Source organism: Arachis ipaensis, chromosome B6 (genome assembly GCF_059453495.1).
Source record: "Arachis ipaensis isolate K30076 ecotype BB chromosome B6, ASM5945349v1, whole genome shotgun sequence".
In the NCBI taxonomy this organism is placed as follows: Eukaryota; Viridiplantae; Streptophyta; class Magnoliopsida; order Fabales; family Fabaceae; genus Arachis; species Arachis ipaensis.
Window position 1 is genome coordinate 2,243,685 of NC_142441.1, and position 14,865 is coordinate 2,258,549.

The window sequence follows — 14,865 nt, forward strand, 5'->3', positions numbered from 1 at the left end:
ACACAGTATGGGTCAGGTTGTGATTGGCTTATCAGGGTTAGCATGATCAGCAGAAAGTACTGTTGAGTTATAAGGTGGTATAATGGTAATCACACTTGTACTAGAGCCACAATTTCTCAGGATCATTCAAAGCTGGATTCAAACACAATTGTAGAAGCAATAAAGCCGTTGGTTGAGGCTGACCCCTCGATAAAGGTGAATTCAGTTATTACGGAAGTGCAGTCGAAGTTCAATTACACCATCAACTATCAGAAAGCATGGTTGGTTAAGCAAAAATCATTAGAAAAAATATTTGGAGGTTGGAATGCATTGTATGAAGTTTTGCCCATATGGTTTGAGACCATGTGTCATAAGGAGCCATCAATAGTCGTCCATTTTGAAATTATGCATGCATATCAAGGCGATGATTTGGTAACTGATATCGAGGTATTACACTAAGTCTTCTGGAGTTATTACCCCTGCATTAGAGCATTTAAATATTGTAAACCAGTTGTCCAGGTAGATGGGACTCACTTGTCCAAGGAATACCTATCCGTCATCAAATCAGGCTGATGGCTAGATTGTGATTAGCCTGGATCTGCAGCTATGAACCCAAGTAACTAGCTAAAAGAAGCTCTGTCTCCTGTGTCAAACTGTGGAGTACTCCAATACTGCTAATGTAATGAGTATGACGGGATAAATTGTGTTTGAGGTACATATGGGACCGAGGACTGTGGTTGTTCTTGTGGAGGTAGAGGTGGAGGTGGCGGTGACTATGGCTCTTGCTCTTGATTATCATCATCCATAATTGGATTACCTTCATCATTCTCTTGAACCACAAGATCCAACAAGTTTAAGTAGTTGCCATATTTTGTACGGTATCAATACATGTAAATCTCTAAGGGATGATGTGGAGGCACAAGAAGCTCAGTAAGAATATGATTATACCTGTTTGTCCACTGCATCACCCAAAATGAATGAGTCGTAGATATGGCCCAGTCAAGATTCTTAGGACCAGTCAGGACTTCCCTGTGTGCCTTGTCTAGATTTCGTCTTGATGAGAAACTCCCTAAACGAAACCAAATTGTCACCTAAACTTATCGGTTGCATGCCACTCAATGCATTCAAATGATACCAATGGCACCGTAGTGCTCCACACAACTGAGTGCACGTAGATGTATGAAGGAATTATGTCTGGATCAATACGATCAACACCATAGGCAACCCACACAAACTGCACACAATAAAAGAAACAGATGATTACAAGCCAAATAATAATAAGACTAAACCCGAAACAAATACTTCTTTAGTGAAAACACACCTGGCCTTTCTGAAGATCATCCAATGACTTCCTAAAGTGAGCAAGACTAAGATATCTATAGCGTCGGTCTCTACGCTCCCAATTACACCACCTAATATGATTTATTTCATTAACACAATTGGATTCTAAATATGAAGATACAATATAAGTCAATAATGTTACCTGTTTGCAAGTGAAAAAATGTGGGGTTCCCTAGGAACAGGCGCAAGATATGGTAGATGAATCCAAGCCCAAGTTAGCAGAAGTATTAGTAGACCATCGATTTCCTTGCAGTCAAAACGATATGCCCTGTGTATACCCTGTAAAATTAGCAAATAATTAATCAATAAGTTAATATTTAATAAAAGAAATTTGAGAGGTGAATTTTATAGTTTAATATGGTAAAACTAATTAAAATAAAAATTTTGACACTAATTTCAAAGAATTTGACCCAAAATTGGGCCAAACGGGTCGAGTCGGTCGAACTGGGCCCAAAATAGGCCAAAGGCCCAAACCAATAAGCCCATACACTTAAAGAAGAATTATCTCTTCTTCCTCCATTCAGCAAGTCATGCTGAAGCTCAACACAAGAGGGGGGAAGAACATAACAAATTCACAAACCCTTGATTATCATTCAAATTCACATAGCTTCTCGCCAAAGTTTCAAAAATTATATAGAGTGGTGTTGAGATTTTGGTTCTTAGATGTTATAGGATCCGAATAGCTTGAGGAAAACATTCACTCTTGCTTATGTGGCACTTGGATAAGGTGAGAATTCTAGAACCTTAGCTAATTCCTTAATTGAGTATGTTAGGTATTAAATTTTGGGTATGTATGTGTGATATATGTGAATTAGGTTTGTGTATATGTAAGTTGGAGCTTGATTGTATATATTGGAGGCTTGGTGGAGTTCGGGTGTCATTGCTTTGAAGATTTTAGATCTTTGGGAATGTGTTTGGTGCCTTGGTCGTGTCTCGGGTTATACATAGAAATTAGCCAAGGTATGGTTTAGGTTTCTCGTATTTAATATATAATGTCTTGTGAAAACTTAGGTTAGAGAACCATAGGATAGGTTGGAAGGATTAAGTATGTTGAATGCTTAGCACTTGTGATAATGATTGATGATATGGAATGAGCATGTGTTGGTGATCATTGTTGTGATGGGAATAGAATGCTAAAAGGGTGATTTAATAATGATTGATATGTTGATAATGTTGATTATGCATATAGGATGAATTGTTAATAACCTTGTTGATGAAAGTGAGAAATTTATATGTGAAGTTGTGTAATATTAAAGCATGATTGATTGTGGTATGATGAGAGGATTGTAGTGCTGTGTTGGTATGCTATGGTATGTTGTTGTGTTGAATATATGTATAGGAGTTTGGATTTGATGTTGGGTTTTAATGAAACTTGAGGTTTGAGGTTTTTGTGTAAAATTGATTTTTAGCCAAACTTCGGCGAGCCATAACTTGGCTTCTGGACCTTCAAATTGTTTCAAACTTATTTCACGTGAAAATTGGGTCCGTGAAGTTTACGCCATTCGAAGGACGGATGAAAAATATTTTAAAACGAGAAAGTTATGCGCGTCGGAAATCCGATATGTAAAACTTAAATTCTGCAGACTTTGCCATTTCTGATCAATCTGCAGTGTATGCATACGCATACCCCTCATTCGCGAAGGGTCGATTATGTCCAGCGTATATGCGTACGTGTACAAGGCTATGCATACGCAAAATGGGCCAAAATGCACTACCACGCGTACGCGTGACCCTTATTTTCAGCAAATGGGATTTTAGTGTTTTAAACATGATTTTAAACCTCTAAACATCTATTTTCATTCTTTTAACCCTAGATATTATTAGTAAGCCTATTAAAAAGATGGAGTTAGGAAATGGTGGTAACTTGGGGGTGAAGCAAGGTTGGAAAATTAATGAGTTATATATGGAAATGTGAATACTTGGAGTGTATGTGGTGCCATGGCTGTAATGATTGACTGTGCAATGATTATGAATGTTTATGACGCTTATACACTCAATTTTATCTGAGTTTTTCTGGGTAAAGTGCCATGGCTTGTCACCACGTGTTCCAGGTTGAGACTCGATACTCTGTTGACCCTACGACGTAAGGGTGACCGGGCACTTATAAATTCCCCAGAAAGTTGACCCCCATTGAGCAGTTATATATATATGAGAAAAAGCTATGCATAGACTCTTGGGGATGCGCGTCGGGGGACAGTCCATGGTTTAGCAGCCGGACTTGTCAGGTTGGCTTGATAACCGACAGATGAGGCACATCAGCCACAAGACAGGCATACATCGTGTGCATATTGTTTGAATTGCTTGCTTGTGCATTAATTAGGAATGTCTAATTGATTATAATATGCTGATTGTTATACTTGCTATCTGTATTACTTGTATTCTACCTGTGTTTGCCATTGTTTGCTTATCTGTCTGTGCAAATTCACCGGAGATGGAGGTACGGAGGAAAGGTAGAAAGATTTAGTGTTCAAGTTAAGTTTTAGGTAGCTTTAGGAATCCTTAAAAGACCGCCCGTTTATGGTTTTTGTTTAGTCCTTTAAGTTTTATAATCTGAGTGTCGGCATTCTAGGATTGCCTCTGGCATTCCCAGGACCTTATATCTTATGTACGTGACACTTTTACCATGCAGAGAGCCCCCGGTTCTCATCCCTTACGATATTGTTGTTTTTCAAATGCAGGTCGAGAGGCACTTTGCTAGGCGTCTGAAGTTCTGCAGCGAAGTAGATTTTGGGACTTAATTTTGATGTATAGTTTATATATATGGTCATATGTATTTAACTCTCCAAACAACTTGCTTTATTTTATACCTCTTAGAGGTTTATGGAGAACTAGGGTTTTATATATGTATTTTGGACTTTGGGTTATGTATAGATGTATGTAAATATTCTCCGGCCAGCCTTAGCTTTGCAGGTTAGGTTAGGAGCTTGTAATTTTTGTACTCTTGGCCCTCCACTCTTGTTTTCTGTATATACATGTTAGTGAACTCTAGCTTTATTTGTCGCAAGTAATCCTTAATCTTGAGTGCTGCGCTTTTAATTTTATGATTTTGTTTTACCTATTCTTCAAGACTCCTAGTATACTACCTTCTTTCGACTATCATAGTATATATGTTTTATTTTAGAGGTCGTAATACTACACCACCTCTGTTTTATGGCTTAAGCGTAAAGCTTTGTATGGTAGGGTGTTACACCTTACATAACGCCCTGTGTAACACCCAATTACCCTAAGCCTTACCTCATGCCGTAAAGCAAAGGTTAATTAAAGGTCACGACAATTCTAAGGCTTATACAATAATATATATATATATATATATATATATATATATATATAGTAATTCTAGAAGCCCGATGAAGAAATAAGCTCAAAAAAAGAGTTACAAAAGTGCAAACGTGCACAAAAAGCTACAACTTAAAGTACAAGATATAGGTACCAGGTAAGAAAGTATAAATAGATATATGAGTATAATAGTCATAAGGAACTAGCCTCAGTCCGCGGAGTTTAGGCCGGCTAGTTATATACAGACATATAGAGTATTGAAAGTTAAACAGAATATAACATTTCTCTCTCAAAGTAAGCCTCAAAGGTAAATATAAATACAAAAGTGAGAGAAACTAAGCAGAATATCCAAAAGGGGATAAATCTCCTCCGCTCTGTCACCATTACGTAACTCACCGAGGTGGGTTACGACCTGCATCTGAAAAATAACAACAAAATATGGAATAAGAATCATAGGTTCTCAGTATGGTAACAGTTCCGAGTAATGTAAGATGTAAGACTCCGGGACGCCAGAGGCAATCCTAGAACTTCATATCAATCATGGGATTCAACTTAAAGCATAACTAAATATAAAACCATCACTTTAAAAATCGTAATTGAAATAAAAGAATCTAACTTAGGGATTTTCTAATCTAGCATATACACCACTATCCCACAGCCTTCGCCAGCCTAACCGCCATGTGATCCCATCGCCACCGCCTTCTGAACCTCCTCAATCCTAGCAGAAAACACAAGTAGTAGCAATGAAAGTAAAGCACAAGTATAAACATGTATATCAAGAAATTCAAGAAGCAAATAATTATGTTATACAATTAGGCAAACAATTCAAGTCGGCAAAGTAAGCAAATAGATAGAATATGCACATGATGCATACCTGTCCTATTTGGCTGTGATATCACATTCTCGGTTCAACTGCCGACCCGACACATATCCATGGAGATGTCACCTTTCGATCACGAATATAGATACGAAAACCCCCATGGATATAGTGCCGGGCACGCTCTTGTGATCTGAAAGGATGCGAGCGGGATACTCTGCTACAGACCTCATATCTCAACGTAAGCGGGATAATCCAACCGTCTTTATGCCGTCGCCGCGACCTTGACAAGCGGGATTAACCAACCGTCCTTGCCAGGCGCATAACATCTCAACAATCTCAGTATAAAACAATATATCAGTGGTTTTTAAAAATCATTTTCAGTACTCAGTGCACTCCGAGTCCTAGACTCGTCTCAAGCATCATCAAGTCCACAACTCCACAATTTCATCATACCAATCGTCTTTACAGTACTCTACCACTTCACTCAACTAATTCACCCTTAGAACTCCATAATCCTAAGGCTCCGTCTTCTAAACTTTTTACCTGAAATTGTCTAGTTAACTTACTTATGGTATTCTCTATGTTTCAAAACCTAAAAACAAGTTAAGACACCCTAGATAAGCTTTACAGAAGTTCACAAGCATGCCGGGAAGGTAAAACAGTTAAAAACAAGATTTTCTTAAAAAAATAGGGCGGTGTTCATACGTATAGAGTTGTGCGTACGCATTCTCAGAAGAGTTTTCTCAAAGTGTGCATACGCATAGAGGTGTGCGTACGCACACAAAGCAAAATTCTCCATTTTGTGTTCGTGCATGGATACGTGCAAACGCCCTCGACAGAAGGCACTTCCCAGCGTTATCGTGCGTACGCACAACTTGCAAATTTCACAGGGGATGTGTGCACACCAGAGTGTGCAAACTGGAAACACTCTCAACAATTAGCATATCCCTGTGTGTGCATACGCACATTTTCAAAATTTTATAGGGTGTGCATACGCACAAGCCAAAACATGGCCCCTGCTCAGAGCACGCGCACAACAGTGGGCGTGCGCGCACAAACCAGAGCTCACAATTTCTGCAACTCACAGAAATCAGATTTTTGACACCAACTTCCAACGATCATATCTTTTTCTACAAAATTCTGACTTTCACAAAATATATACCGTTTTAAAGCTCTTTGAATTATCTTTACTTTGATACAAAGTTCAATCAATTTCAAAAACTGTAGCTCAAGATATGATCCACCAAAGTTCGTCAAAAATCCATTTTATCCAAAAACTTTTAAACCTTAATTTTACCAAACTCTCAATCCAAAATCACTTATTCCATATTCAAAATAGTCCTAATGTACCTAAATCATATTCATATACCTTTTCATCATTCGATAACCTAGCAACACATAAAATCATCCATTCCATACACCAATATCTACTTGTAAACTCAAATCTCAACAATTTACATCACAAAATATCATTCCACCATCCTCTATCAACATTAACAAACCTCATCATTCATTAACAATCCTCAAAATCATCATTATCTAATCCCACATCATACATCAACATCATCATTCACAGAAGTAATCGCAATCATCAAAATTATCATACATCAACAATTATCACAACCAATTCAATCCTATCCTAAGGTCTACTAGCCTAAGTGTCTAGAAATATTACATATTATATAGAAAAAATCGAAACCATACCTTGGCCGATTCCCAATATGTGCTATACACCAAATTGAGTCCAAATCATGCCTCTAATCACCAACAATTAATCCAAAGCTCCAATAATTCACAATTCAAGCTAGACATACATAATTTATCATAAATCAACACCTATAGTTCATCAAATTCACAAATTCACAAGGCAAATAGTTTTTTTACCTTCTTCGATGGTGTTTGGGGGCACAAATCACCAATAGCCCAACCTTAGATACCACCTAATCAATCAAAACACAAAAATTTACTCAAAACCAACACCCACATTTTCGAATTTCTTAGGGCAGGAGAAAGGAGAGAAAATTTTGAAATCTTATCAATATAAGTTAGATGAAACTAACGGGCTCGGAAAGAGCTTCGCGTAGCCGCTGACGACACGCGAATCGGAATATTGTAGCTCGAGTTATAGCTACTGGAAGTGGAGGATGAATAATAACACTCTCCCTTTTGCTCTCACTTTACTTCAGCCACTCAACCCTTATGTGAGTGTGTTTGTGGCTGAAAGGATTCATTAATGAGTGATATATGTGTTGGGCTTGAGCCAAATCCAACTCGCTAGCGTTTTTGGCCCGTTTAGCTCAAAATTGGGTCAAACCTTTAAAATTAGCGTCTGATTTTCAATTCTAATTGTTTTCTCAAAATTTCTACTGTTTTTATCATTCTCACACAGTACCGGACAGATTTAAGTTGGTACTGCCAGTTAATTTACCGGTACACGTTTTTACGCAATTTTCTGCTGAAAATTACATTTTCTAACTCAGAAAACTCTATTGACTCCAAATATCATATTTAAATTTTCTAATTAATATTCTAAATTTTTGGATCCTATTTTCGACAATTAATTTAATTAATTAAGTGATTAATTAGTCGCAGTTTGTACACCCTGTACAGGTGTGCTAGGCATGCCGATCCCCAACTATACTGTCCGATACTACTAAAATCATGAAGCATAGGCAAAAACTTCCAGTGCACAGATGTCTCAGACTTGTCTCTAAACAATTTCGTACCAAATAACAACATAATGTAGCACTTCGCGTACCTCTGAATACTATTTTCGTTAATCAAATGTAAACGTTCTTTTAAATTCCGAAGCCACGTCAATTTTATGAAGCTTCCTCTACAGTCTGACTTTCTCAGTGCAACATCAAATTGGTGCAAACGCCTCTAAGACTTCAAAACTACTTATAGTCACTCCTGTCACTGGAAGACCGTTCGTCGGAAGACCAAGAATAACAGCCACATCTTCCAGTGTCACAGCACACTCACCAACCGGAAGGTAAAATGTGTGTGTGTCTGAGTGCCACCTTTCGACTAGAGCATTTACCAGTGCTTTCTGACATTGAACTATACAAAACATATTAATTAAATACCTAACAGGTATCATTAATTATTGAAAATACCAAAAAACAATTAATTTTACTAAATCCAATTAACTAACCTCCAGAATAATAATAATTTAACTTCTAAATTTTATTAATAATACTAGAAATTATTTCGAATGGTTTTTAAATTTTAAAAATTATGATATTATTATACATATTAAATATTTAAGTCATACTGTTTCCTAAAATGAGTATTGAATTGTTTCTTATTACATAATTATTTATTTATTTATTCATAAATAATTTATCGATAATAATTTCTATTTCACTAATAATAAATACTAACTATTAATAATAATAACTAATAAATAAAACCAATTCCTATTTAACTAACAGTGTTTTACTTTATTAAAATCTCAACTACAATAATATATTTATGTCAACTAAATATCTAACAATAAATAAATAATTATTACCAGAGAAAAAATATATTATATTTTACAAAACCTAATTATTAATCATAATTTTTAAAATTATTACAAAAAATTATACAACAATTAACGTAACTCTAATAATAATTAATTATAATTCTCAAAATTATTACAAAATATTCTAAACATATATTTTTTACTAATATGTCACATTAATCTAATTCAAACATTATCATTGATTAAAATATTTACTAACTATATTTAAACATATACATTTCTAACTATTATTTAAACATATATTCTTAAATTTTTAACAATAATAATAATTCTGTTATAAAAAAAAAAAAACTTACATAATCAGAATGACAGAAATAATTGATAATATAAAGTTCAGAATGATCAACATCTTTACATTTTTATTTCTTTGGCATTGTAATTTTTTTTAATTGAAGAAGAAGAAGGAATTAAAATGGTAAAGAAGAAGAAGAAGAGAGAAAATGATGACTGCTGGGTGGGTTCAAGAAAGAGACTCCAGTAAAAGAGAGTGGGTTCAGAAAAGAGAAAGGGGTATGTTGGTATAAGTGACACGGTGTTAGAGCAGAACGCATGCGCAACACATGGCTTGATAGACTTAAATCGGACGGTCCGATTTATGCTACTTAAATCGGACCGTCCGATTACCTATCCTTAAATTAGACCGTCCGATTTCTCTTATCCTAACACTACCTTCGTGTAAAACACTTATGCACTCCATAATCGTGTCCTATACTATTCCCCTCCCATATGTAAATTAACAAGTGCGTCATATGATACTAGTAAATGGAAAACCAAAATTTGACCTAGACAAACCAAAAATAAATAAATAAATTCATTCAGCCATTATCTCAATAATTAATAACTATTTTTTTTTTACCAAAGATAGGGAGACTCAAACCCGCGACCTTTTAGGTGAGTATGGAAGACTATGTCATTTGAGTTATAGCTCGTTGGCAATAATTAACAACTATATTGAATACTAAAAAAATAGTTATTAAATTAATTATAAGTATATATATCTACTTAATATACTAAAATTGGGTTTTTTTCCTAACTAATAAAAATAAGGTGTCAATTCCTCGTGAATTCATTTTCTCTCCAAAATAAAAGCACTATTCTCTCTTCTAAATTTATTTTAGAAAAATATCTTTATTATAATTATATTACAATTAGCATTTAATGAATAATACATAGTTATACACTTAAACTAATTTAGGACAATATCTTTATTATAATTATATAAAATTAATATTTAATGCATTATCAACTAATGAAAGTGAAATGTCAATTTTTTATGAATTTATTTTCCCTTTAAAATAAAAGCAATATTCTCTATTCTAAATTTATTTTAGAAAAATATCTTTATTATAATTATATTATAATATTATAATTATATTGCAATTAGTATTTAATGAATAATGCATGATTATACTAATTTAGAAAAATATCTTTATTATAATTATATAAAATCAATATTTAATACATTATTAAACTAATTATCAATCGAAAATATTTTTAATCATTTTAATTATATTGATACAATTCTATTTCTCATTCATTATACAATAATTTTATTAGTGACAAATTATTATATTAATAGTGACCCATTTATAATAATAATAATAATAATAATAATAATAATAATAATAATAATAATAATAATAATAATAATATGTTTCAATAACAAAATGCTAAAATAATTGTCAAACATGGTCTACCTAGCTTAAATTAGTTAACAAATTCAATTTTAGTTGCTATGTTTTATTTTTTACATAATTATGTTAATTGTCAATCATTATATATCAAATTATCATTTAATACATAATTATATTAATTGTCAATAATTTTCTTATAATTATACATCAAATCAGTATTTAATACATAATTATGTTAATTGTCAATAATTTTAATTTTCAATCATTGTAATATAATTTTAAATTAATCATAATTTCTGCTAAGCTAATATTGATATCTACCTTAAAAAATTAAAACAAAAATATATGATTCTAATTATGATAAAAATGTATATGATATGATAATGACTTATTCAATCACGACAAATATATGATGTATAATGTAAATAATAAAAAATTAACTTAATAATAACTAATTTATATAATTATTTTTGTTCTAATAAAAGTTATATATAGTAATTTTTTGTGGTTTGTGAGCCTAAATCTGAGAATCAATTCATTTTTTAGTACTTATATATATATATTATTATTATTATTATTATTAAGTAATGGTTATTCTTTGTGAAAACATATGATAATACTATAGATATATATAGTGTATCAATAATATTAGTTTATAAATATAGTTGTTTATAGTATAATATTTTATTCCAATAACATATCTTTTTGTTTCTACTTCTTATATAGCAATAATATTTTATATATTTATATATCTCCTTTTTTGGTTCTTTCTTAAATATATCACTACAAGAAAAATACCCATTCAGCCACACTTTTTTTAAGCTACATTTGAAAAGCGTAGCCTATTCATAGAATAGGCTACGCTTTTCTCTGTGTTGCCTTTTTATATGAGAAAAGGATACACAATTGTGACATCATTTAAAAAGTGTAGCCTTAGATATTTTAGAAATCACTTATAAAGCGTAGCCGTATGTTGATATCTATAGGTTCACTTTTCGTATTAAAGGGGACGCTTTTAGAGAATAGCCTATTTATTAAATTTTGGGTGCATTTTAAAAGTGATGCCTAATGTGTCTAGAATAAAAAATTTAACACTTAGTAAATTTTTTCCCTCCTCTTAACTTTTTCCCAGTGTAAAGCACACACTCTGTAAGCTCAAGTGAAAAATTTCATTCCCTCCAAAGCTCAGAAGTCACCCTCTCAGTAGAGAAGAAAACCCTAGTCCAAACACACGAAGAAAACCCTTTCAGAAAACCCTGCCTCCTGCACCGCGCGAAGATCATCGCACCCCAGTCCCCACTCACCACTCAGCGCCACACCGTCGTGAAGCTCACACCGTCGTGAACCCTCCTGCACTCAGTAACTTCTTTTTCTTCTTCTTCTTCTTCTCCTTCTCCTTCTAGACTCGGACTCGCCCGCGTTGACCCGGTCCGGGTTGACGCTCTTTCTTTCCCTGCTTAACTGTTTCTCTTTCCCTCTCTCCGGTTTTTATCTCTTTCCATCGTTCAACCTTATTGCCATCTTCAATTTCTTCCTCCGAGGTAACTCATCCATGATCCAATCATGATTTTTCTCTGTGCTTGAATTTTCATGTGGCTATGGCAATGTGTTTCTGATTTCGTATAATTCCTGCTCGATTTGTTATTCCTTTGTCTCTAGCTCTTATTATCTTTTCGTAATTCTGAATTTTCGATCGAGTAATCACAATGTTGTTAGCTCTGGGGAGAATTTTTTTTTCTTTCTGTTGTTTCATTTGTGATCTGAGTTTTTCTGCTTAAATTTTACTTTTTTTTTCTGTGTACAAGTGAGATTTGTGCCTTTTATTTATCTCTTTTTTTGGTACTTAGTCCTTTCTCTTTTTCTCCTCGGATTGGTCATCTATTCACTGATTATGAGTTTTTCAGCCAATAATTCAATGTAAAATAAGTAAATAGACTAATGTGACTAACGAGATTTGTTTTTTCATTTGCAATAGGTAGGTTCAGCTGGAAAAATTACTCAACTAGAAAATATGTTATTCTTTTGTTAGATTTATTGAAGCAAACAATATAAGTCAGAGCTCTTTTCCTCTGTTCTGATATAAGACTCAATACTATTTGTTCTATGATATTTATATTCAATTCTACATTTACATTTACATTTACATTTACATTCACATTCCTAATCAATTCCCATTCTTTCAGGCTTAAAATACCACTACGTAGCTGTCACCGCCTCCTCCAAATCTGACCCTGGTTTGTTCTAAACCTATGCTATGTATTTATTTCTGTTACATGTATTGTTAAATTGCCTTGTTTAAACAACCATCAGAGTTCCTCAAGTTGAATCCTCTTGCTTTAATTCCCGTTCTGGTGGATGGCGATTTTGTTCTTGTTGAATCTTTAGCCATTATTATGGTTGGTCCTCCAACTCATGATTTTAATTCCCCTGTTTCTCTTATATATTCTTATTTATACTATGTATGCAGTATTTAGATGATAACTATCCTCAATACCCTTCGCTGCCTCATGACATTCCCAAAAGAGCACTCAATTTTCAGGTATACCTGCTGCATAATCTTAAGCTCTAGTCCTTTTTGTTACTCGGCTTTCTAATCATCTTATCCACTCTCCACAGGTTGCACATATTGTTTTGCAGAATAACGTCATTGAGAAAAATGTTGGCCCTCATGAAAAACTTCCTTGGGCACAAAGTGTCATTAGAAAGGGCTTCACAGGTGACACTTCACTGAATGCTATTAAGATATATTCTGGTTTGTTACTTCCAAACCAATTATTCATTTGAGTGGTTTTTTTTCTTGCCTTAATTAAATGTTGCATATTTTGCATTATTTTCAGCACTTGAAAAGCTACTAAAAGATCACGCAGGGAGATATGCCACTGGAGATGAAATTTTCCTGGTACTTGCAATTCATATGACAATGCTCAGTTACTATTATTATACCATGTGTGTTTGTATGCGTATTTTTATACTTAAATTTAGCTGTAGCACTGTATTTCTCAAAATTTGGAGGTGAAAAAGTTTCTGATTGATGCACTAGTTTATGAAGTTTTATTCATTAATTTGTCTTCAATTTTTTAAACCTTTTGCTTCAATTTACTTGTGTAACTTGATGTAACCTGACGAGAGGCGCAAAAGGGAACTTGCTGACGAACTGAGAGCTCAGGTAAGATCTTACTGTTTGAAATGCAAATAAGATAGTTCTATTTGCTTTAGTACACTTATTTTTTAAAAATGATCTCTGTAACCATGGTAGACCGTTATGCCATTGTTTTATTTTTAGGTGGTGGAAGAGTTGATGAAGAGATGCGAGGAAACTAAATGGTAGGATTTGTCATATATGATATGAGAATATATATATATATATATATATATATATATATATATATATATATATATTTGTTGGTTTATTTTTCAATGACTTTATTATTTATTATTCCTGTGTTGCTTCCTTAGGTTTATAGAAGGGGACTTTGATACATATTTAAAGAGAATTCAGCAGCCTTATGTATGGGGCGGGGAACCTGTGTTATTGATGGCTTCTCATGTTTTGAAGTGAGTATTCATTTTTATAGAATTCGATTTCTGTGTTGGTGCTACTTATTTGCTTGGTTAAATTTGCACTTGATGTTATGCCTAGACAGTAGTTATCTTTCATAAACAAGAATTTGTTGTTGTTAAAAATTGAAATTCAAAAACTACAACAAATCATCAAGGTCCTTTGTTTCTTATAATTTTTTAGTATCCAAGTCTCACAAGTCACAAACTTTTAGAATCAATCTCAAAACAAACCACAATTATTTTGAAATATGATACAAAAAAGGCAGATGTGTTTATCTGTAGATAGATATAAAATTTATTGTTCTAATGCTACTGCTAGGATTCAGTGAATATGATTTTTGTTTATTTCTAATATTTGTGTCTAATACACACTGCATAAATAATAGGACACCTATCTCAGTCTTAATGAGGGACACAAGCTCTCTTAGTTTAGTAAACATAGCTAAATATGGGGAAGAATACAGGAATGAGAAGGACATGTGTATTAATGTGTTGTTTCATGGGTATGGCCACTATGACATTGGAAACTTTATCAACCGAGAGTTTCCTGGAATCAAATAGATACTGTGATATTGTATCTTATTTATCTGAGATATCAAATCTGCTAAGTCAAAGTGCTTACTATAATGAAATCTGATGCATATCAAGCCACATATGTCACGGCTAAATATTAGGAATTATTAGAAAACAAATTCCTTTCAGTTTTTAGTTGATTTGGTGTATCC

General features: G+C 33.4%; 1 protein-coding gene across 1 annotated transcript; it reads left to right on the forward strand.

Annotated features, from left to right (window-relative positions):
* The first annotated feature begins 3,160 nt into the window (after positions 1–3,160).
* On the forward strand, positions 3,161–13,907 carry LOC107645179 (glutathione S-transferase 1-like). Its single transcript, XM_088489778.1, has 7 exons — positions 3,161–3,200; positions 12,763–12,813; positions 12,890–12,975; positions 13,047–13,118; positions 13,217–13,331; positions 13,417–13,478; positions 13,863–13,907. The coding sequence occupies exons 1-7, from the start codon at positions 3,161–3,163 to the stop codon at positions 13,905–13,907; spliced, it is 471 nt and encodes a 156-aa protein (XP_088345904.1).
* The last annotated feature ends 958 nt before the right edge of the window (positions 13,908–14,865 follow it).

Excerpts from the sequence above, each read along its gene's own strand:
- LOC107645179 (XM_088489778.1), top strand. The coding sequence starts at position 3,161 with ATGGAGTTAGGAAATGGTGGTAACTTGGGGGTGAAGCAAG. Across the intron at positions 13,119-13,216 it reads AAAGAGCACTCAATTTTCAG|AATAACGTCATTGAGAAAAA; the intron begins GTATACCTGCTG and ends ATTGTTTTGCAG. Across the intron at positions 13,332-13,416 it reads TGCTATTAAGATATATTCTG|CACTTGAAAAGCTACTAAAA; the intron begins GTTTGTTACTTC and ends CATTATTTTCAG.